This window comes from Lasiosphaeria miniovina (assembly GCF_030549165.1).
Source record: "Lasiosphaeria miniovina strain SMH2392-1A chromosome Unknown B0T26scaffold_5, whole genome shotgun sequence".
NCBI classification, from domain to species: domain Eukaryota; kingdom Fungi; phylum Ascomycota; class Sordariomycetes; order Sordariales; family Lasiosphaeriaceae; genus Lasiosphaeria; species Lasiosphaeria miniovina.
The window spans coordinates 5,609,616-5,630,152 of NW_026848224.1; the positions used below are offsets into that span (position 1 = coordinate 5,609,616).

Below are 20,537 nucleotides of genomic sequence, written 5' to 3' on the forward strand. Positions count from 1 at the left end.
ACCCACATCGAACATCTGGCTTTGCGCTGGTGAAGATGGTCTGCCTGCCTGGCGCGTATCGAGCACCCTTGGCATCCAAGACCAGGACCCGCCGTGCATCCTGTTCCCCGCCACCCAAAGTCCGAGATCCTTGCCTCGAAGCTCACCAATCATGGAAGACGTAGAGGCAAAGCCATGGATGGGGATCTCTTAGCTGCACATGGATTGTTTTTTTTTTCACACGACACACTCATCACCCGTCATCCATCACCCGTCATCCATCACCCGTCATCCATCACCCATCATCCATCACCCATCATCCATCACCCATCACCACCACCCATCACCACCACACTCATCAAACAGATCCATATATCCACACGACGGCTGCCCCACAGGCGTCGGCCGCAGCACCGCAAGGCAGCACCAGCATGGCGGAAACCCACGCTCCACGGGCAAGGCCCGCAACGAGTCTTGCAGCGCGTTTCGGAATCCTCTCCACCTACTTTTACGCGCTGCTGGTCAGCCCCCTGCTGCTCTCGCACTTCGTCTTCGACATTCTTCTGTGCGTGCCGCCGTGGACGCGGCCGACGCCGGAGTGGTCGTTCAGCCAGGCAGCCCGCACGCGCCTGGTCCGCCTGCTCCTGCTCTACTGGTCCCTGACGCGCTCCGGCGACCGGCTGACGCTGCAGCCGGGGCGCGAAGGGAGCCGCTTCGAGGTCATGCGCCCGCGCCCGCCCAAGCAGTACAAGGGCGTGCTGGTCGACGCGGCCGTCCAGCCCACAGACCTCGGCGCCACGTGGACGCCGGCGCGGCCGCCCCCCGCCACACTCGCGGGGCCCGACGTCGTCGTGGCGCTGCACTTCCACGGCGGCGGCTACGCCATCGGCAGCGGCCGCGACAAGGACACGGGGTACCTGGCCAAGACGTTCCTGCGGCACCTCGGCTGCACGCACGTGTGCACGCCGCAGTACCGCCTCTCGAGCGGCGGCCGGGCGAACCGCTTCCCGGCCGCGCTGCAGGACGCCCTGACGGCGTACCTCTGCCTGGTGCGCGACAAGGGCATCCCGGCGCGCCAGATCATCCTGTCGGGCGACTCGGCCGGCGCCAACGTCGTGCTGGGGCTGCTGCGGTACATGCACGAGCACGGCGAGGGAGCTGGCGATGGGGGCGAGGGAGCCGGCGATGGGGACGAGGGAGCCGGCGATGGGAGCGAGGTGCTGGGTGCGGCGGCGGCGGTGCCTCCTCCCGGCGCCGTCGCGCTGTGGTCGCCGTGGGTCGATGTCAGCGGGGCGCTGCGGTTCGACATGCGCGCGTCGCCCAACTACGCCACCGACTACCTGCACCGCGAGTTTGGGCGGTGGGGCGCGGCGACCGTCTCGGGGTACGGTGCCGTCGACGCAGGGGGCCCGTGGCTGGCGCCGCTGCTCCACCCGTTCAAGCTCGCCGCCGCCGACGTGCCCATGTTCGTGCACGCCGGCGAGCGCGAGGTGCTGTATGACGACATCAAGCTCTTTTCCGAGCGCTACGGGGACATTGGCTGGAACGTCCACCTGGTCGTCTCCAAGGGCTGCTCGCACGACATTATTCTGCTGGGGCCCAAGATCGGGTTCGCCCGTGCGGCCGAGGCTGCGGCCCGCGACGCCCGGGCGTTTCTATCGGCTGCGACAGACCTGCAGCTACGCGTTAGCTAAAGTACCATTACGTTTATCTATATTTACTCCTCTTTACTTTTTAGCCGAATTAATTCGTTGCTTCTCGACCGCCCGTTTGTCGATGGCCAAAGTAAACAAACACTCCTCCGCGTTGCTGTCACATGCCAACTGCACGCACTGTGTTAACCTCCAGCGCCTGCCGAGGCACCCAGCTGTCCTGACTTGCACACACGCCAGCTGTCCCGACTTGCACACGGAACGGCATTCTGAATAGCTCCGTCGTGCTAGAATGCTGAATGCAGCTCATATTGCAGCAGGGTATGCTACTTTGGGCTTTCAAGGCACGCTAGTGATGCGTAGACATGCACAATCACATCGCGCATCCGGTTTGACACGGAAGAGTTGCATCTCGACGGGGTAGACACTGTGTCGTGTCCATACTGTGTGTGAATGCAAGGCGTGCGGGGTGCGGAGAACGAAGCAAGGAACGCACAGCGTGGTGTCTATGGCGAAACGGAGGGTACTCGTCGGTACAAGCACGGCCTTGATGGTCGTACAAGCACGGCCTTGATGGTTGTGTGCTTGATTGCTTGATGCAACACGCGCCTATCAGAGTCCTCGAAATGGACTTCCCGCGTGTTCTGATCCCAAAGAGCGACTCCACGGCACATGTGATGTTATGCTGTCCACCACTCGTCAGTCCGTTAGACTGGTGTCAACCTGTCAACTGTCAACTGGCGGACTGATCCTCCCCTGTTCGGCGTCTGGTCAGTTCCAGGTGCGACTCTGCAATGCAGCCCGCAACGTGGAGTAAGAAGCTTGCGACTGATAAACTCTTGGCTCACGAAGGGAGGATGCCTCGCAAGCCTTGACAGGTGTGGCAGTTCTCTATGTCAGGCGCACTCATTATCCACCCAAAGTGTGCTAGGTTTGCGACGCTAGAAATATGGTCAAGGTGAACATCGAGTTTAGCTCTTGATCATCGCCGATCACCCTATTGTGGGACCAACTTCCGAGTGGCATCTGGGAAAGGAAAGAGCCCAGGATGTGTTCCACTGCCAAGGCTTTGCTCGGTTTTGTTTACCGACGGCATTTTTGCGATTATGGGAAGGTTCAACAATGCTCATCTTCAGCCTCCAGTGACACTGAAAGCGGAAACAAATCTCAGTCAAACAAAACATATCCGTGCCGGATAAACTCATCACATCGGTTTTGTCGTAATCTACTCCTCCCATCGCCATGGCCACCATTACAGACGGCACAGGCCTCACCAATGGAGAGGATAACAGTGCCACGTATTTTGACACCATCATCATCGGCGCCGCATCCAGACCGAAGGCCCTGCCGAGATGAGCTACGCCATCTTCAAAAGCCGAGACTCGCTTGGTAGCACCTGGGACTTGTTCCGCTATCCCGGCATCCGGTCAGACGGACGCCATCGTCCCGGCGACGGGGCTCAAGCTGCGGTTCGGCGGCGGCATCGACTTTGCGGTCGACGGGCAGCGCTTCAGCTCGGCCGACAAGTTCGCGTGGCGCGCGGCCATGCTGCAGGACATGCCCAACCTGGTGCTCCTGACGGGCTACGAGACGGCGTCGTGGACGCTGGGCGCCGACGTCAACGCCGGGCGCCGACGTCAGCGCGTGCCTGTTCGTGCGCGTCCTGGCCAAGATGGAGCGGCTGGGCGCTGCCGTCGTCGTGCCGCGCGTCCCTGCGGTCTCCGCGGCCATGGCCGACAGGCCCATGATGAGCCTCACGTCGACCTACCTCAGGAATATCAGGGACGTACTGCCCAAGGGCGGCGATGTGCCTGGAGCCCAAAGGCGAACTACCTCAGGGACATGGCGACGGCGAAGTGGGGGAGCATATCGAGGGACTTGGAGTTTACGTGAAATTGCGTGGTGGACTCGGTTGTGTTTACTGTTTACAGACCTCCTGATTTCGACGGCGTCGTGTTACGGAGTAGCTGTGATAGTGTTGCATTTGACCTGCACTCACACTCTCGGCTCCAAATTTAGACATGATCAAAGACACGGCAAGGAATCCTTCCAATGACGCCTAGATCACAAATGGGCCTTATTGCGATGACGCCAGGATAATTGGTGAGAGCCGTGTTTTCGTAGTATAGATCGTGTCGGTCCCGGGAACACCCCTGAACACGAAGCCCACAACACCCACACTGCTCACAAGGGCACCCCGCCGTTTAGCGGCGTGGATCCTCGCCGCGTGTGCATGGGTCCGGAGGTAGGCCGCGTGGATGTCGATTGAATGGAGTACAAATGGAACGTGCGCACCCAGTCTGTGGAGCAAGTGGCTGGCGGTCCACATACTAGAATGGGTGTAGCCTGCCACAACAACCTATTCCTAACTGGGCAGTAGTCATCGGCCGCGGAAGTAGAGGATCGATGCATAAGTCGCACGTGTGCCAGCACGTGTGTTGAACTTGTAAAAATCGTCGTTGGAGCTCAAAGTGTTGTAAATCGTCGATTTCCGCAGTACAAAGTGGCTCTGTCAGTGTCAGAAAACGCGTAATCATCTATAAGTAAACAAAAACTAGAGGCGCGAAAGGCAGTAAAATGTCAAAAGCAAACAAAGACTTCATTATGATTTTCTTGGTAACGTGTGTGATAAGCGAGATGAACAGACAAGCGAGTTGAACAATTTCCACAACCTCACCACAACTACCCTCAATTACACAACCACAACACTAGGAAATAACAATAACTGAATCGGAAACAGATGAATCAGACGATTCTGCAGCCTCCTTGCACGTACGTGCATTATGGCCAGGCTTGCCGCATACGCCACAGCATCGAATCTTCGTACGAGACCCCCCTGCACCACCACCATTTTGTCGTGTTTCCTGGACCAACTGCCCACCCACAGCCTTCTGATCCAGTAGATCCTGTGCCTCTTGTACAGTAAGTGATCCTCCAAGCCGAACACGTGTTTTCTTGGCTCTCCGTCGCTTACTAAGCCCCTCATTGGCCTTCCGAAGTGCTGAGACCTCTGTACGCAAAAGAGCCACCTCGTGCATCATAGCCATCGTACCTTTGGCTAATCGATCCACAGCAGTCAGCATTGGTGTTGGAGAGCTGCCCTGATGGTTGGAAATTCGAGTTTTGATGAACGCTGACTGTGAGGCAGCCTCTCTCGGGTTTTGTGGCGTTTGGGAGACCCAAGGTAGCGATGTAGTTGGGCTTGTAGCTGGGGGTGTTGGAGTCCGAATACGCACATCCAGCTTGGATATCACCCTCTCTGGATCGTACGGCACAAGGCCGGCTCCAGCAAACCCCCCCTGGATATTCCTTTCCGTAACCGAAGCAAAAAACGCCTCTCTAAACCCACAAAGAAACTCCAGCTTGCTAATATGTGTGATGTTCATCCGCATCAGCTGCTAATCTGACAGCCGTACGCCTTCTTCAACGGCCCAAAGCAACCAACATCCAATGGCTGAAGTAGGTGTGAAGAGTGCGGAGGCATACAGAGTGTGATGATGTTGTGCTCCCGGCAGTAAGTCTCGAATTCTTCGGAGTGGTGGCTATCGTGGCCGTCGAGAATTAACAGTCGGTATATTCCCTTCGTACGAGATGCTGTGTGGAAATCGAAGTGCCGAATCCAATCCATGCCTTTCTCATTAGTAGTCCAGCCATTGTCGGTTGTTGCGATACGCCAGGTACCCGGAAGGTTGCACTCTTGATACCAGTTAGCAAGGTGATATTGCCCAGCTAAGATAATGAATGGTGGGATAGTCCAGCCTAGAGCATTCACTCCTTGGATGACTGTAGCCCACTCTCGATTACCAGGCTGGGCTTGCTTAGCCCTACCACGGCCATCAGAGGTAGTAACTACCATAGCGGGGATGATAATGCCCATCATAAAGCCGGTCTCGTCGAAATTGTACAAATCTTCGTCAAGGATACCGTACTTGGCCTTCGTGTTGTGCACAAGCGCAAACCACTCGCGAATAACTTTTGGATCTTCGCATTTGGCCCTCTGGTAGTCGTATTTACGCGTAAAACGCGTCCGAAGTTCTGGCTGGCGCTTGACGAAGTTGTGAGCCCAGCGTGTACCGACAGAGGGCGCGTCGCGTTCGCGTAGCAATCGATTGGCCATATCTTCTACGTACGAAAGCCGGGGATGAAATGCGCGCGCACATAGCTCAATGATGTACTGAACAATCGTTTTCTCTTCCAAATCCGTAAGCTTACGCGAATTGGCTGGAGTATCACGTCGTGCAGGTTTGCCGTCGCGTCGGTTGCGTATAGTATTTACCGTGACTTGATATGTTGTTGCTGCAGCTCGAATACTGAGTTTTGGGTCGTTTTGAATAGCCCTGAGGGCCAAATTCACCCTAGCTTCGTATGAAGGAAGAGACATTTGAGTTTGTTGAGGAATTTGGTGTTTTGTAGAGAGGAGGCGCGTCGCGTCAAAAGTGTTCAACTCGCTTGTCTGTTCATCTCGCTTATCACACACGTTATTGAGTGTAGCTCAGGGGCAAAATGCATGTGTGCAGGAAGGTCAATACAGTATATTGAAGCTATTCGCGAGCCAAATGCATGCGCCAGGCATTCAAATCCATGCTTCTAAGCGTAACTGCGGTACTACGAAGATGACCAATCCACTAGTCAATAAACCTTCTTCCCTCAACCTGACCGAGGCGGGCGACGGCATTACTTTCGAGCTTGTAAAAAGAAGTCAATATCGTCTCGGTAACCTCCCGTGCAGCCACCCTGTTGTATGCCAAAATAGCATGTTCGTCGGCATCTTCAGGGGCTGCAACACGGTAAGATTCCCTGACCTCATAAAGCTCGAAATCTCCTTCCTGCCAACGGTTAGACCACTGTAATAAGCGTGCCTCAGTCAAAGTCAAACTACTATTCACAAAGTGATGATGAAATAAGTGCCTGCAAGTTAGGGACCAACGCCAGTAAAAGCGACAGTCACACTGCGCTGCAGACCACTCGAATTCGCCTTCTTCCACATCGATGTCTTCAAGCAGGCCCCCCCGTACAAGCTCACCGTCGTCGGCGAGGGTCTGGCCCTCCCGAATCTTAGGGAGCATGAGGGTCTGTACGGGGGCAGGGAACCGACCGGGGGCAGGGAGCCGGGGCCAGGAAGAAGAGCCACTCTAGCCAGTTCGTGCAGTGTGTGGCATCAAGGAGGGCAAGGTGGCCACGCCGGGAAAGGACCTCTTGTTGAGCTGCCGAAATAAACACAAGCCCGGAAGACTGTATACGGTCAATTTCACGCGTCACGCTCAAGGACTTCACGAACCAGTTATCAGGCGTTGTGCTTGTTTATTTTGATAGGTACGTAATGACAGGTACGTAATGACTTGTTCAACTTGAGTAGCAGGCATGAAATCGTGGCCAACACGGCGCGGGTCAGGAAAGCGTGCCCGGTACGAAGCCCCGGCGTTAATAATATCTTGCCGAGTAAAAAAGTCACAGCCGATGCGATTTACGGCTTCTTCAACGTCGGCATGTCTCCCGCTTGAGCCACGCATGACCCAGTAAATCGCCGCAGGGTCGTAGCCGTTAGCTACTTGCTCGCCAGCGATTTCCCGGAAAACCCTCGCACGCCAGGTTTTAAAAGTGGGCGACAAAAAATTAGGTGGGTGCGCGCATCAAAGCTCCTTTATAATGCAGCTTTGCAGACCTGCTTTGCAACAACCAATTGGGTCTGGATGAAAAGTAGGTAGAAGAGGGGCTCTGTATTGCAACCGCTAAAAGCTTCGGTCATCACAGTGCGAGCACAGTGAGTAAGCCTGCCAGGATCGAATCCTGCTGAGGGGTACGGTTTTTCTTAAAACTGGTAAAATTAGGGATATCGCCATCGACAAGGGCGGGGGAGACTTGGGAAAGGGTCGTAGCCTTCCGCCTGCAGGATGTGAGCGCGTCCCGGGGGTATAGAATGGGAGCGGCTGCACTGGTCCCCCAGTTTGAGGGTTGGTTTAAAGTCCCGCGAATTAGTCAATTGTAATGATTGACTTTCTCGATGGGACCAGGACGGGCTGAAATTCTATCCTGGTCCATTCAAGTCCAGGCAGACCCAACTTCACTCTAATATTGAGTCCAGACCAAACAATGGTTGGTTATTTTTTTTTAAAAAAAAATGCTTTGTGAATAGCTTTGATGTCATGATTGTGGACGACGTCGGGGTTAATCGGCTTGTATATGACGCTCCCGTCGGGCCTTACAGTATGCCTCATTATCTTCAGACAGCGAACTAGGTCGCGATGCCTTCGTGCCGAGCCGTTGCCGGCAGGCGCTGTTTCGCCTGTCGTTCTTCCCTTGAAAATCTTTGGCTCGGCGTGATGAAGGCGGCATCGAAAAGGCCGTGATACTTCGCTGTCTTGACGTGCGTATATTCCTTACTGGCCGGCGTGTAAATATTGTTTAGGAATGGACAGTAAAGCGCGTCTTCTTGGGCGGAAAAAGTGATGGTTTCCTGGCCACGAAAAAACCGCGTTTGCACATCCTCCAGACCCGGCGGTATGACAATAAGTGGCTTCGGGGCAGGCAGGCCGGGAATACAGGCTTCGGCTGGCTCGGGGAGGAAGGAGGGGGGCCCTAAAGAAAAGGAAAACGTTAGTTATATGTGAAACGCGTGTACAATTGTTTCGCGAATCCCCACCTAACTGGTCGGCGGTAGGCGCGGCTAGGGCATGCTCAAATTCGGCGCGGTCGCACTGCAAAATATCGGCTTGATCGAATTCGATCTCCCCAACGAGCGCGCCTTTGAAAAGGGAGTCAAATAAAAATTCGTCAAATTCATCAAATTCGTCTGGTATTAAGAACTCCATCTTGATCTTGTAATAAAAATACCAGCGCGTAGGAAGGTTGTGTAGGAGGGCGGTAGGTTGTGTGTGGAAAAGGTGAAAAATGAAGGAATTCGTCGGCATCATGAGAATGAGAATGCGTATTACGCGTTGCGCGTGTTGGTTTTTTTAGCGTACGAATCGCGTAGTGTACCGTGCACCCTTAAGCGGATGACCCACCCCTCCAGATTTAGCCAATCACAACAACCGCATTCGGCCGACCGCGAGCAAGCCAGGCAGTACGGCTACACTCAACACCAAAATAACATCACGAAGCCTTTATTTATATTGAATAGTTCTAATTTGTTTAGCCTCAAAGGCAGTATTAATACTTCTAGGGTCTCCAAATTACGTGGAATCTTCCCTATGTTGATGGGGGTTAGGGTTGAAGGCAGGTTAGGGGGTGTGGCGTGGATCAGTTGGAATTGCACCAAATGCTTGTGCCATTGCATAAGGCTAACAAGGAATTGATGCACATCTTTTTTATACTGTACTTACAGTATAAAAAAGATAATCGATCAATTCCCTTTTTTTTCCGTGGCTGCAGGGGTCTAGGAAAAACGGCGCTAAAGTTGTATTCCATTCAATCGACACCGCCGCGTGTTGATCCGGGAGGCGCCAATGTCCGAATTTGGGGCTGCTTTCCGAGGCTCCCCGGCTCGGCAAGACTCTGCTAACTATCGGTCGGTCTCGACATTGAATTCTTCCACGCATTAGGCGCTGATGTCACGTACGACGTCAACATCACCATACATCGTTTATAGGCTGCATCGTATACTTCTGCTCGGTCTCTGGTCTCGACTGCAAAAGTCGGTGAAAACAATCATGCTAAGTCTCTGTCGGCTTACTGCACTAGCCCAAGGGGGAAGTAGGTGGTCAGCATCCCCACAGATTGAACTCCTCCCCAGATGATAAACTTGCCGTTTTGGGAAAATTAATGATCACTAATAATTGTCCTCAGTAATGCTCAGACAGCAATAACACTCAGGAGACGGTGCCAGACCGCTAGCCGTGCCTCACTCACTCACTCACTCACTCACGTTGCTGGCGATAATTTACTCATCTGATCAATATCTCGGAGACGCTTCACCGAGGTCTTAAACGGCGGGTGCTGTTCAACCCCGCAGATTTGGAATCGACATTGGCCATCGTTGGAACAGGCCAGTGCCCGAAATCAGCATGTCTCAAGACTCTGCCCCCGTCGAGCCTGGCTATCTGGGCAACTTGACGGTCAACGAAGAACACAAGCTGCAAGAGGCATGGGTGCACCTCCTCCAGCTCAGCGGCGTCGAGGAGGGCCTTGGAGATGGCATACCAGACCGAAGCCTCGAGTTCCAGCAGCACCTCGGCAGTCTGTCGCCGGCCGAGTTCCGGCAGCGGCTGTGGAACTTCATCCTCGCCGACCACCCGGACGTGCTGGTGCTCCGGTTCCTGCGGGCGCGCAAGTGGGACGTGGAGAAGTCGGTGGCGATGCTGGCATCGGCCATCAGCTGGCGGCACGAGCACCAGGTCGACGAGGGCGTGGTGCGCAGGGGGGAGAGCGTCGCACTGGCGGCGGCGCCGTCTCCAGACGACAAGGCCTTCACGGCGCAGTACCGGTCAGCCAAGTCGTACGTTCGCGGCTTCGACCGCGAGCGCCGCCCCGTCTTCATCATCAAGGTCCGCCTGCACGACCCCAAGCTGCAGCCGCCCGAGGTCATGGAGAGATTCGTGCTGCACAACATCGAGACCATGCGCACCATGATGCGGCACCCCCACGAGAAGTCGTGCCTCATCTTCGACCTGACCGGGTTCGGCCTCCGCAACATGGACTTTCACGTCGTCAAGTTCCTCATCCACGTCTTTGAGGCCAGATATCCAGAGTACCTCGGCGTGGTGCTCGTGCACAACGCGCCGTTCATCTTTTGGGGTTCGTCACCATTTCCCGCTCTCCGTCCATCCACCCCCTTTACTTGACGCACGCATCTAAACTGCAAACCCACCGCGGGGGCGCGCTAAACACAGGCATCTGGAAGATGATCCGGCCGTGGCTGGACCCGGTGGTTGCGGCCAAGATCAACTTCACGCACGGCAACGGCGAGCTGGTGCGCTTCATCGCGCCCGAGAACCTGCAGCGGTGCTACGGCGGGCAGGACGCGTGGGAGTACAAGTATGTGGCGGCGGCCGACGCGGGCGAGAATGACCGCATGCGCTCCGAGAAGAAGGACGCCGTGCGCGCCGAGCGCGACGTCCTGGTCCGCCGCTTCGAGCAGCTGTCGGCCGAGTGGGCTGGCGCCGGCGCTAGCGCCACGCAGGAAGATTGGGCCGAGTCGCCGTCAGCCGACGTTAATGCCCGTGCCGAGGCCGAGGCCGGCGCAAGCTGGCGCAAGCTGGCTGCTGCACGCCGCGATGAGCTCGCTGACCAGCTCCGGGAGAGCTTCTGGAAGCTCGACCCCTACGTCCGCGCCAGGACGTACTACCACCGCGTGGGAGTCATTGGTCCGGCCGGCGAGGTGGACTACAAGGCTGCACAGTAAGTAGTATTTGTGTTTGGGGTGTTGGCGTGTTTACATTCGGCCCTTAGCTTTTATTGCAGTATAACTGTGACATCATTATCCGCTACCAAAATGTTTCGCTGGATTTGGTTTATTCCAAATTGAATCGCGGGTCACGCAACTCTGCTTGTACTGGGGAAGTATACAGTGAACTCACACAGGCCTGGGGAACCACAAAAACAGGGGCTCCCGCCGTTGCTATCCCCGATTCGTGCGCGTTTTGCGAGGTGCAGGGCCGAGCTTGCCCCTGAACGGCAACGATCGGCAGCGAGCCCCAGGGCCCGTTTATCGTACAGTGCACGCACGGCGTACCGTTGTCAATCTCACACCCACCAGGCCGTTGTCAGTCTCACACCCACGAGGTCGTTGTCAGTCTCACACCCACGAGGCCGTTGTCAAGCTCCCTCTCCTCACGATTGATGGCGGGATAGCGCTACTAGAGGAGAGGTGACAAGAATCTCGGGTAGCTTTGGCGGCGGTCAGGGGTGATGATCCTGTGCGCGTATCTTGAAGAAGAAAGCAGCTCGCGTGCGTGATGCAAAAAAGGTAATACCATGGCCTTTGCGGTGGGCATTTGTCGTGAAAAGCATGAGTTCGCGGGACGGCATTGTTCGCGTTCGGTGCTTTGCCTCGGTGCTTTGCCTCGGTGCCCTGTCCTTGCTCCATCATTCCGCTCGGCTCCAGCTCCAGTTCAACTTCCTGCTGGCACTAGATGCTGCGTGTCTTGTCTGTGAATTAGGTCTTGAGATTCTGGCACGAAACCGAGTCTCGCTGCCTCGACTTCATGAGACAAACCCACGATGCGCTTCTCCAAGCTCCTCATTGCCGGTTGGCATCCATCAGTTGCCCGTCGCGTTGAGCTCGATCTGGCCGTCGCTGAGGATGTTCATTTGCAAGTCGAGGACGGCCGGCAGGCTTAGGACCAGCTGGCCAAAGTAGAACTCGCCCTCGAACGGCGGTGTGTTGCTGCCTGGCTTCAGATCGAGGTGTAGATGTGCACGAGCCCCAGGTTGACGGCCCCGGCCATCAGGTTCCATACCCACTCAAACGCTCGTTGCAAGGCTCCATAGTTGTATATGTCAAGGACAACGGCGCACGTAGAAAATGGGCAAAAGAGTTCTTGTATTAGGAAGAAGAAAGAAAGGTGGGTATGGCCTAGATACCCTGGATCTTCTTGAACTAGGCCATAGGTGGCTAGTATGTGCGCCACGTATGCAGCCCAACAGCTTCTTCCGACAGTGTAGAGGGCGGTATTTGGAGGCAAAACGTTGGCAATATCGAAATCGCTGATTCTGTTGGAATAGCGATGTTGGTGACCGTACTCTGCGCTGGAAGGGAGGCGGTGCGATGCACGTGCGCCGCACGGCCCTCGCACGGCCACGTACAAAGCCAAGAACCCCCACCATAGATTTCTAGAACAGAACATGAATCAGAACAACTTTACACCCCCCCCCCCCGGTAGTACTACCACTTTTTGACCCGTTGGAACACCTACGTGGTTGGAATACCACGAACACTGATCAGTGAGTGGTAACACTCACAGATAAGCTACGTGAAGAGACGAGATCGTACTATCGGCGCGATCGCACTGAACTTTCGAGGGAAGTGCGACCCGCGTGCGAGAATCTCTCGTGCTATCGCCTAGACGACTGTTTCCTACGAACTTTCGAGGGAGTAAGGAGGCTTCATCTAGAAGAATTAAGGAACCAATCGTACTAAACGCGAATGTTTACGACCGCTGGAAATCGGGAAGGCGATCGTAAGCATCACGGCTTGGTACAAGAGGAACCCGAATTGCGCGCCACAGTGCATTAACCCCGCTATAACCCCACTCAATGCCAAAAACCCCGGTCGTACGGCAGCGACCAATCACCAACACACTTATCGACAGTCATCGATAACTTGAAGACGATGGCGTTAGATAGTGAGGAGGAATCCTACGAGGAGATCTGGGAGAATAGCGGCATCCCCGCGACGGTTTGGAAGAGCAATGTTGACTTCAACCTGTGGGATTCTGAAACGCCACCAAACCTCACGAACCCATTTCGGGAGAAGGAGGCAACAACGTACTTCGCACAGAGTATGATGGAGTTTATCTGGTTCAATATGAGCCTAGATGGAATCCGCGCAGCTTTCCGCGAAGACTTCAAAGGCTGGACAGTCGCACAATTCAACGAAGTCAATCGTACGTTCAAGAAGCGAATGCTCACCATCTTGGAGCAGAAGAACGTACAAGTCCCGGAAGGGACGACCTCAGAGAAGTTCGCCAGTCTCGTGGCGACCGCACAGCCAATAGAGATGCCGCACAATACCTATCAACCATCTCCGACACCCACCCTACAGCTCAAGACAGGAGGAACACCACTCCTAACGAACCCACCGGGTACGACGACTTCTCCATCTCCCAATTCGTACCAGAACCCGAACCCGCTATGCGGAACCCCCTACATCCAGTACCAGAATATCCCACCGACGCGGATCATATATAACGGCCCAGTCGATAGCAGGAAAGTATCGGCGTTTGTGAAGGCATGGAAGCCCGCACGGAACTACACAGGGCGTCCGTACGACATCTTGTACGATAAGGTCAAGCACTTCGTTAGTATTTGCCGGAGGCACGAGATCCCGGAGGATATGTATCACGCAGTATTCCCCGAGATCCTGTCTGACCGTGCGGAGACGTACTATATGAACCATATTGGGCCTGATAAGAGGTGGGACGAGATCTATCAACTGCTGGACTCGTACTTCAATACTACGGTGAACCACGCCGAGTATTACTCGGACTGGACTACCCTCAGCTTCGCACGATTGCGTAGGGAGAGCCCAGAGGCACCAGCGAAGGAGATGCTCGAGAAGATGCTCGATAAGCTCCAGCTCGTGCAGCGTGCCCTAGGCGAGGGATACCAGGGCGAGATCGCACTGCATACCGCAGTCACGCGAGCCTGCACAGGAGTCGCAGAGTTTGAACCAGCACTACTGGGCCAGAGGACATCGTGCGAGTCACTATTTGACAAGCTGAGAACAGCCCTGAAGATTGCAGAGGACCGCAAGGCTTCGCGACAATTCCATACCGAGACGTACGACCAGAACTTTGTCGACCGGCGATATCGTTCCAATCGCACAAACGACAAGCCACAATTTCCCAAGCGTCAATTTCAACGACGCGATCCTTCATATCGCCCTCGTGCGAGATTCGGGAATACAAGAGACAAGAAGTGCTTCATCTGCAAGAAAGAAGGCTGTTGGTCAACCAACCACTCAAGGGAGGAACGAGAGAAGTCTCGAAGGCAATACCTCCAGGCGTGCGAAACATTGGAGAGCCAAAAGGACTTTGAACAATTCCTGGCAGGTTTTGAAGGTACGCCACCAGAGGAGGAGGAGAGTGACGATGAGGAGTCCGGATATGAGGGCGAGGAGGAAGACCAAGGACAAGCCGCACAATTCCTCCAAGAGAAAGCATATATTCATCGCACATTCGGCGAGAATATCTACCAAGAATGCGAGGAGAAACCGGCGGAACAGTTCGTACTAGAGAATCAGTATACGACAATGTACCAGGGCGAGCTCTGGGATACTGGAGCCGCACAAGTATCTACCGTCGGAAAGTGCCAAGTCGAGGCATATCTGAGAGAGAACCCTTGTGCGAAGATCTCTTGGACACCAGGAACCGCCGAAATCCGATTCGGAGGCGGAAAAGTCAACACCTCTATAGGCACGATGCTTATGGAGAACGCTATCGGGAAGGTCACGTACCACATCTTGAATACGGCGACGCCATTTTTGCTTAGTCTGCGCGACGCGGATAGACTTAAAGCATACTTCAACAACGTTGAGGACGTCATCGTACGAGAGGATGGAACCACTATCCCCGTTATCCGAAAATGGGGACATCCTTTCTTCAATACGAGTCGTGCGGAAGCAGGAGTCTACCTGACTGAGCCAGAACTGAGGAGACTCCACCGGCGTTTTGGACATCCTCGTACCGAGAGACTTCACAAGCTCTTGAAGAAAGCCGGGCACGAGGATGTAAAAGAGGAGATCCTCCAAGAAATCCAGAAAGTCTGCCATCACTGCCAGACGCACGACCCAGCTCCACAGCGATTCAAGTTCACGATCAAGGACGAGTGCGAATTCAACTATGAGGTCGTCATCGATATCGTACAGCTCAATGGAAGGAAGGCGCTACACGTTATCGATGTGGCGACATCATTTCAGGCAGCAACGTTCCTACGATCAATGTCAGCGAACGATGCATGGGACGCACTATGTCGCTGTTGGATCTTTGTATACCAAGGGCCCCCAGATGTGATATCGCACGACCCAGGAACGAACTTCGCATCTGAGGAGTTCAGGAACAACGCCAAGATTATGGGAGTCTCGTGCAAAGAGATGCCGATTGAGGCACACTGGGCTATCTGTAAGGTAGAGAGAGCACACCGCCCATTAGAACGGGCGTACGATATCCTCCACCAGGAGTTGAGTCATCGCACAGACGACGAGACGATCCTCCAGATGGCAGTTAAGGCTCTTAACGATACGGCTGGCCCAGACGGGCTCGTACCAACACTCTTGGTATTTGGAGCGTACCCCAGGATCAATCACGACTCGCCACCGTCACCCGAGATCAGAGAGAGAGCGCAAGCAGTGCAGAAAGCAATGAAGATGTTGCGCGAGATCCGCGCACAAGTTAGCGTTAATCGTGCGCTCAATACTCGGAACGGACCAACGACAAATGGAGTCCTCGCACTACCCCTGAGGAGCGAGGTGCTTGTCTGGCGAGAAGGGAAGGACAAGAGGTGGGAAGGACCATACCCCATTATCGCCAAGGACTACGCCAATATTACCGTCGAGATGCAGAGCGGCCCAAAGACGTTCAGAACAACCCAGGTCAAGCCGTACTATCAAGATAAAGATAGGGAAGAGCAAGGACAAGGAGAAACCATCTCGCGCGAGAAAGACCAGGTACTGAAAGAACCTATTCCTATCGTGCAAAAGAGGGGACGGGGACGACCAAGAAAGAACCCGATCCCAGCTCAAGGCACGACCCTTATTACTCAGAAGGAAGTCGACGCACTCGCACTAGCTATCCAACTCCGCGAAGAAGGAAAGATCACTGTGCCTGGGCTACCATTTGAGGAATCGGACGCCCAGGAGATTGATGGACTGCTGGTCTCGCACGCTATTGAAGTCATCCGCTTTGACGAGAAGAAGCATGGCAAGCTAAGACTCTGGAAAACCCGACTCGTGCGAGAGATAAAGGGAAAGGACTCTATCCCTTATGAGAAGTCCAGGTTGATCGTACAAGGTCATAGCGACGAGGATAAAAAGGAGATTTTGACCCAGGCTCCGACGATCCAGAAGATGAGCCAGAGACTGATCCTCGCACTAGCCCCATCGCTAGAAGAGCGAATTGGTGCAAAGACCGAACTGAGAGACATTACACAAGCCTATACCCAATCGACAGATCCCCTTTATCGCACAATCATCGCACAGCTCCCGAAGGAACTTAAGGACAAGTATCCAAAAGGTACGGTCCTATGGATCAAGAAGCCCCTATATGGACTCGCAGAGGCCGGAGTCCATTGGTTCAAGACGTACAATAAGCACCATGTCGAGGCATTGGAAATGCAAACTTCAACGTACGACCCTTGCCTACTATTTACCAAAAACGGGCAAGAGAACTTCGGAATCACAGGCATGCAGACAGACGATACGCTCATGCTAGCCACCCCCCAATTTTCGGAAAAGGAGGAGGTCAAGCTCAAGGAGGCAGGATTGATGGCGAAGCCAAAGAAGTTCCTGACGTACGACTCTCCTATCGAGTTCAACGGATGTCACCTCCAACTCCAGGGAAAAGACATCTTAATCGCACAGAAAGGGCAGGCCAAGCAACTCAACCTAATCGACCAGGAAAAAGAAGATGCACCCCAACAATATGTATCTCAACGTGCGAGAGGTGCATATATCGCAAGCATTTGCCAGCCAGAGGCAGCGTACGACCTATCTATCGCAGCTCAGGTGAAGGAACCAGAGAAGAGAGACCACGATAGCCTGAACAAGAGGATCCAGTGGCAGATCGATAACCCGGAGCGAGGACTTCGCTATCAACCACTGGATCTTGATCGTGCGAAGCTATTCATCTTTACTGATGGATCTTTCGCGAATAACAAGGACATGTCATCACAGCTCGGATTTCTAATCGTACTAGGAACGGAGGACGACCGTACGGATAAGTCATTCCAGCTCTGCGGCAATATCGTACACTGGTCCTCAACCAAGTGCAAGAGGATTACTAGGAGCGTGCTGGCAAGCGAGCTCTACGGCATGGTGAACGGATTCGATAGCGGAATTGCTATTAGTACGACACTCACCAAGATTACAAACGTCCTCGGGATCGCACGAATCCCAGTGGTAATCTGTACAGACTCGAGGTCACTGTACGATTGCCTAGTGAAGCTGGGAACTACGAGTGAGAAGAGACTAATGATAGACATTATGTCCCTCCGCGAAGCGTATGAACGCCGGGAGATCTCAGAAATCCGTTGGATTGATGGACAAGACAACCCAGCCGATGCACTCACTAAGAAGAACCCCAACCAAGCATTGACAAAGCTGGTAGACGACGGAAAGGTCATCGTACGAATCGAGGCGTTCGTCGATAGACTGGACAAGACGAACTGAGGAGGAGCGGAAAGGCTCATATGTATTATCACCGCACGATCACTCCATTCATATCCCTAGGAAACCCATTTCATTAGAAACTCAACGCACTATCCCCCCCCCCCCAGAAAAAAAAAAACACCCCAACCCCAAGAAGCTACTCCTCAAGCAGAAAAGGGTTCAGACGCGAGCCCGAACTAGACGGAGGAAGAACACGCTGGCTAGGACCAGCGCGAGGAGAACCACCGGCTGAACTACCGCCCGAATCCCAGGCGGACATTGAGCCCTCGTTGGAATGAGAGCAGCGAGATCCGTGCGACTGCCAGACGCACTCGGCATAGGCGCCGCCCTGGAATGAGGGGACGCGTACGCAATGCCGGAACTTGGGAGACGCGTTTGGATTGCCGCACTTCTCCGGGCACGGGCGCACGCGTGTACCGCGCGATTGAACAAGGAGCGCACGAAAGTACGACTCCCGGCGGATGATGCGGGCGAAGAGAAAATGGACCGACGCACGATCGGCAGCCAGGACGCGGACCTCAACGTCAACCGAGGGCATGGCGACGACGCGGCGCTCATCGTCCTAAGGTTAATCAGCCACTCGTACGACAAAAAGAAAGACTCTCGAGGGTATTCACATTGACACAGAGGCTCGCAAGAAAACGGCGGTTATCCTCAGAACCGGTCGGAATAAGCAGGAAGAGATCGAGTACTATTCGTACGAGAGCTGATGGTACCAAGAGGTGTAGGCGGCAGGCCGCCGCCGCCAGGCACGAGAGACATTGTGCCTGTATGTGCATGTGTGTGAAGAGCGTACGAAGAAGGAGAAGAAGGGAAGAAGGAGAAGAAGGGAAGAAGGAGAAGAAGGGAAGAAGGAGAAGAAGGGAAGAAGGAGAAGAAGGGAAGAAGGAGAAGAAGGGAAGAAGGAGAAGAAGGGAAGAAGGAGGGCGAGAAGGCCAGCTTCACACCTAGACTGGGTGCCTCGAAAGCGCACTCTTCGGACCCTCCGCTCCTTCCGCACGATCCCCGATCCCGGGCATATCGTCGTACGAGACCCCGGATCGGCACTAGCAGGCAAACAAGTTATCAGACAAAACGTGCGAGGAGGTCGGGACTCATTGCACGATACTAGCAAACAGCATATTCAGACGAGATAGTACGATCTGTTCATCCAACCACGTGGGAAGTCACAGCGAAGGCAGGATAGGGAGAGGGATCGTACGGTCACAAAAGAAGAGTTGCCAGTGTTGGAATAGCGATGTTGGTGACCGTACTCTGCGCTGGAAGGGAGGCGGTGCGATGCACGTGCGCCGCACGGCCCTCGCACGGCCACGTACAAAGCCAAGAACCCCCACCATAGATTTCTAGAACAGAACATGAATCAGAACAACTTTACACCCCCCCCCCCCGGTAGTACTACCACTTTTTGACCCGTTGGAACACCTACGTGGTTGGAATACCACGAACAGATTCCATGCGCGTCGCCGACCTTGATGAAGCAGCAGTGCTCAGGATGGGCCGATCGCGTGGAAGCCCCTCCAAATAGCCTGTTGAAAGAACTTCATTTTCTCGGCTACAAGCACAGCACCAACGCAAAATTTGGACCGCGAGGGCCGACAGAGACGGGCCTGATCCAGGGCATAAAGCATGTAAGCCTTGCCTTGTGGTCGTATGATGGGGCAATGTTGGGATAGGAAGACATGTTGCGCGCGCTATCTCGTGGCTTGTGGGGATTGGTTGCTGCTGGTTCAAATCAGCTGGCCAGCCGTGCTTCTTCTCTCTGCATCCAAGACCCTCGGACCCTAGCAGGGCGGCTTCTTCCAGCTACTGTAGGCTGGCCACGCTCCAAAGCGTCGACAATCTCGAGGGCGCACAGCAGATCGAAAAGACTCGACGGGCTGAGGCCCAGAGAGCTGGCCATGCAGACGGACAAGAGCGGCTCGCCCATGAACCTCCTCGATGACTTCATTCACAGCCTTCCATTCTTGTACCCACCCTTGCTCGACCGACTAGCTCGTTGTTCTGGCACCCATCCCATTTACCCGCTGTTGACCTACCAACCCAGAGCCTGTTCGAAAACGCCCTACCGCCCAGGTATTCACGTCTCAGCTTGCAATCGCAGCGGTACTGCACTCTGGAACCCAACTGGTAACTTGATTGACTCTGGCCGTCTCAGCTTGCAATCGCAGCGGTACTGCACTCTAGAACCCAACTGGTAACTTGATTGACTCTGGCCGTCTCAGCTTGCAATCGCAGCGGTACTGCATTCTGGAACCCAGCTGGTAACTTGATGGACTCTGGCCGGGGGCCGTGCCGACTTGACCGAGCAGAGTTTGTTCTCGCTGATCATGGCACGGCGTCTTCGCATGCTGCCACACCTACGGTACCGTCTGCGACTGTGAGACCACGATTTGGCCTCCTGGTCTGCGAAGCAGCGGCTTGGCCTGCTGCCACTGGATTTCCGGTTTTGGATTTCTGGTTTTCGAATGCGACGAATGCACGTCAATTGCGAATCCCAGCGTTGTCAATTACACGGTTCTTGGCCGGAAAGAGAGCATGGAAAGATAGCTGTAGGATAGATATCCAGGCATACGGTTGAAGGAGGTTTAGTTCTCGTCGGCGAATGCTTCGCGGGTTGTTATCTACTATCTCCATGTGGCTCTTCTACCACTCGGGCGAGGCACTACCGCTTAGGTTTTGATGGAAAACTACATTACCATATTTCTATTGCACAAGACCTAGCGCAGATCGTTTGTGCTTCCATGGCATTAGTTCTCTTCAGCACTTGACAAAAATTGTGGGCAGGAAGGGAATGACTGGATTGCTTGCAGGAAGTCTAGCTATCTGGGCCACGGCGGAATATATATGTGGAAATGATGGCCTGG

At 54.5% G+C, this 20,537-nt stretch overlaps 8 protein-coding genes across 8 annotated transcripts; 4 read left to right on the forward strand and 4 right to left on the reverse strand.

Annotated features, from left to right (window-relative positions):
* Positions 1–410: 410 nt before the first annotated feature.
* Positions 411–1,673, forward strand: B0T26DRAFT_648692 (Alpha/Beta hydrolase protein; the record flags this gene model as incomplete). The annotated part of the gene is made up of 1 exon (XM_060438018.1): positions 411–1,673. The coding sequence occupies one exon, from the start codon at positions 411–413 to the stop codon at positions 1,671–1,673; it is 1,263 nt and encodes a 420-aa protein (XP_060295419.1).
* Positions 1,674–3,240: 1,567 nt separating this feature from the next.
* B0T26DRAFT_719520 (uncharacterized protein) lies at positions 3,241–3,949 on the forward strand. Its single transcript, XM_060442428.1, has one exon. It carries the CDS (start codon positions 3,304–3,306, stop codon positions 3,685–3,687), a length of 384 nt encoding a protein of 127 aa, XP_060295420.1. The 5' UTR covers positions 3,241–3,303; the 3' UTR covers positions 3,688–3,949.
* A 2,262-nt stretch (positions 3,950–6,211) lies between these two features.
* Positions 6,212–6,799, reverse strand: B0T26DRAFT_384927 (uncharacterized protein). Its single transcript, XM_060434721.1, has one exon. The coding sequence runs from the start codon at positions 6,695–6,697 to the stop codon at positions 6,257–6,259; it is 441 nt and encodes a 146-aa protein (XP_060295421.1). The 5' UTR covers positions 6,698–6,799; the 3' UTR covers positions 6,212–6,256.
* A 1,064-nt stretch (positions 6,800–7,863) lies between these two features.
* On the reverse strand, positions 7,864–8,440 carry B0T26DRAFT_678355 (uncharacterized protein; the record flags this gene model as incomplete). Its single annotated transcript, XM_060440220.1, has 2 exons — positions 7,864–8,207; positions 8,272–8,440. The coding sequence occupies 2 exons, from the start codon at positions 8,438–8,440 to the stop codon at positions 7,864–7,866; spliced, it is 513 nt and encodes a 170-aa protein (XP_060295422.1).
* A 648-nt stretch (positions 8,441–9,088) lies between these two features.
* On the forward strand, positions 9,089–9,595 carry B0T26DRAFT_719531 (uncharacterized protein). The gene is made up of 2 exons (XM_060442429.1): positions 9,089–9,330; positions 9,417–9,595. Exons 1-2 carry the CDS (start codon positions 9,179–9,181, stop codon positions 9,520–9,522), a joined length of 258 nt encoding a protein of 85 aa, XP_060295423.1. The 5' UTR covers positions 9,089–9,178; the 3' UTR covers positions 9,523–9,595.
* A 39-nt stretch (positions 9,596–9,634) lies between these two features.
* B0T26DRAFT_678356 (CRAL-TRIO domain-containing protein) lies at positions 9,635–10,971 on the forward strand (the record flags this gene model as incomplete). The annotated part of the gene is made up of 2 exons (XM_060440221.1): positions 9,635–10,364; positions 10,460–10,971. 2 exons carry the CDS (start codon positions 9,635–9,637, stop codon positions 10,969–10,971), a joined length of 1,242 nt encoding a protein of 413 aa, XP_060295424.1.
* Positions 10,972–11,828: 857 nt separating this feature from the next.
* Positions 11,829–12,057, reverse strand: B0T26DRAFT_754140 (uncharacterized protein; the record flags this gene model as incomplete). Its single annotated transcript, XM_060445792.1, has 2 exons — positions 11,829–11,959; positions 12,033–12,057. The coding sequence occupies 2 exons, from the start codon at positions 12,055–12,057 to the stop codon at positions 11,829–11,831; spliced, it is 156 nt and encodes a 51-aa protein (XP_060295425.1).
* A 5,752-nt stretch (positions 12,058–17,809) lies between these two features.
* On the reverse strand, positions 17,810–19,600 carry B0T26DRAFT_874062 (uncharacterized protein; the record flags this gene model as incomplete). The annotated part of the gene is made up of 2 exons (XM_060448023.1): positions 17,810–18,235; positions 19,481–19,600. 2 exons carry the CDS (start codon positions 19,598–19,600, stop codon positions 17,810–17,812), a joined length of 546 nt encoding a protein of 181 aa, XP_060295426.1.
* Positions 19,601–20,537: the final 937 nt, after the last annotated feature.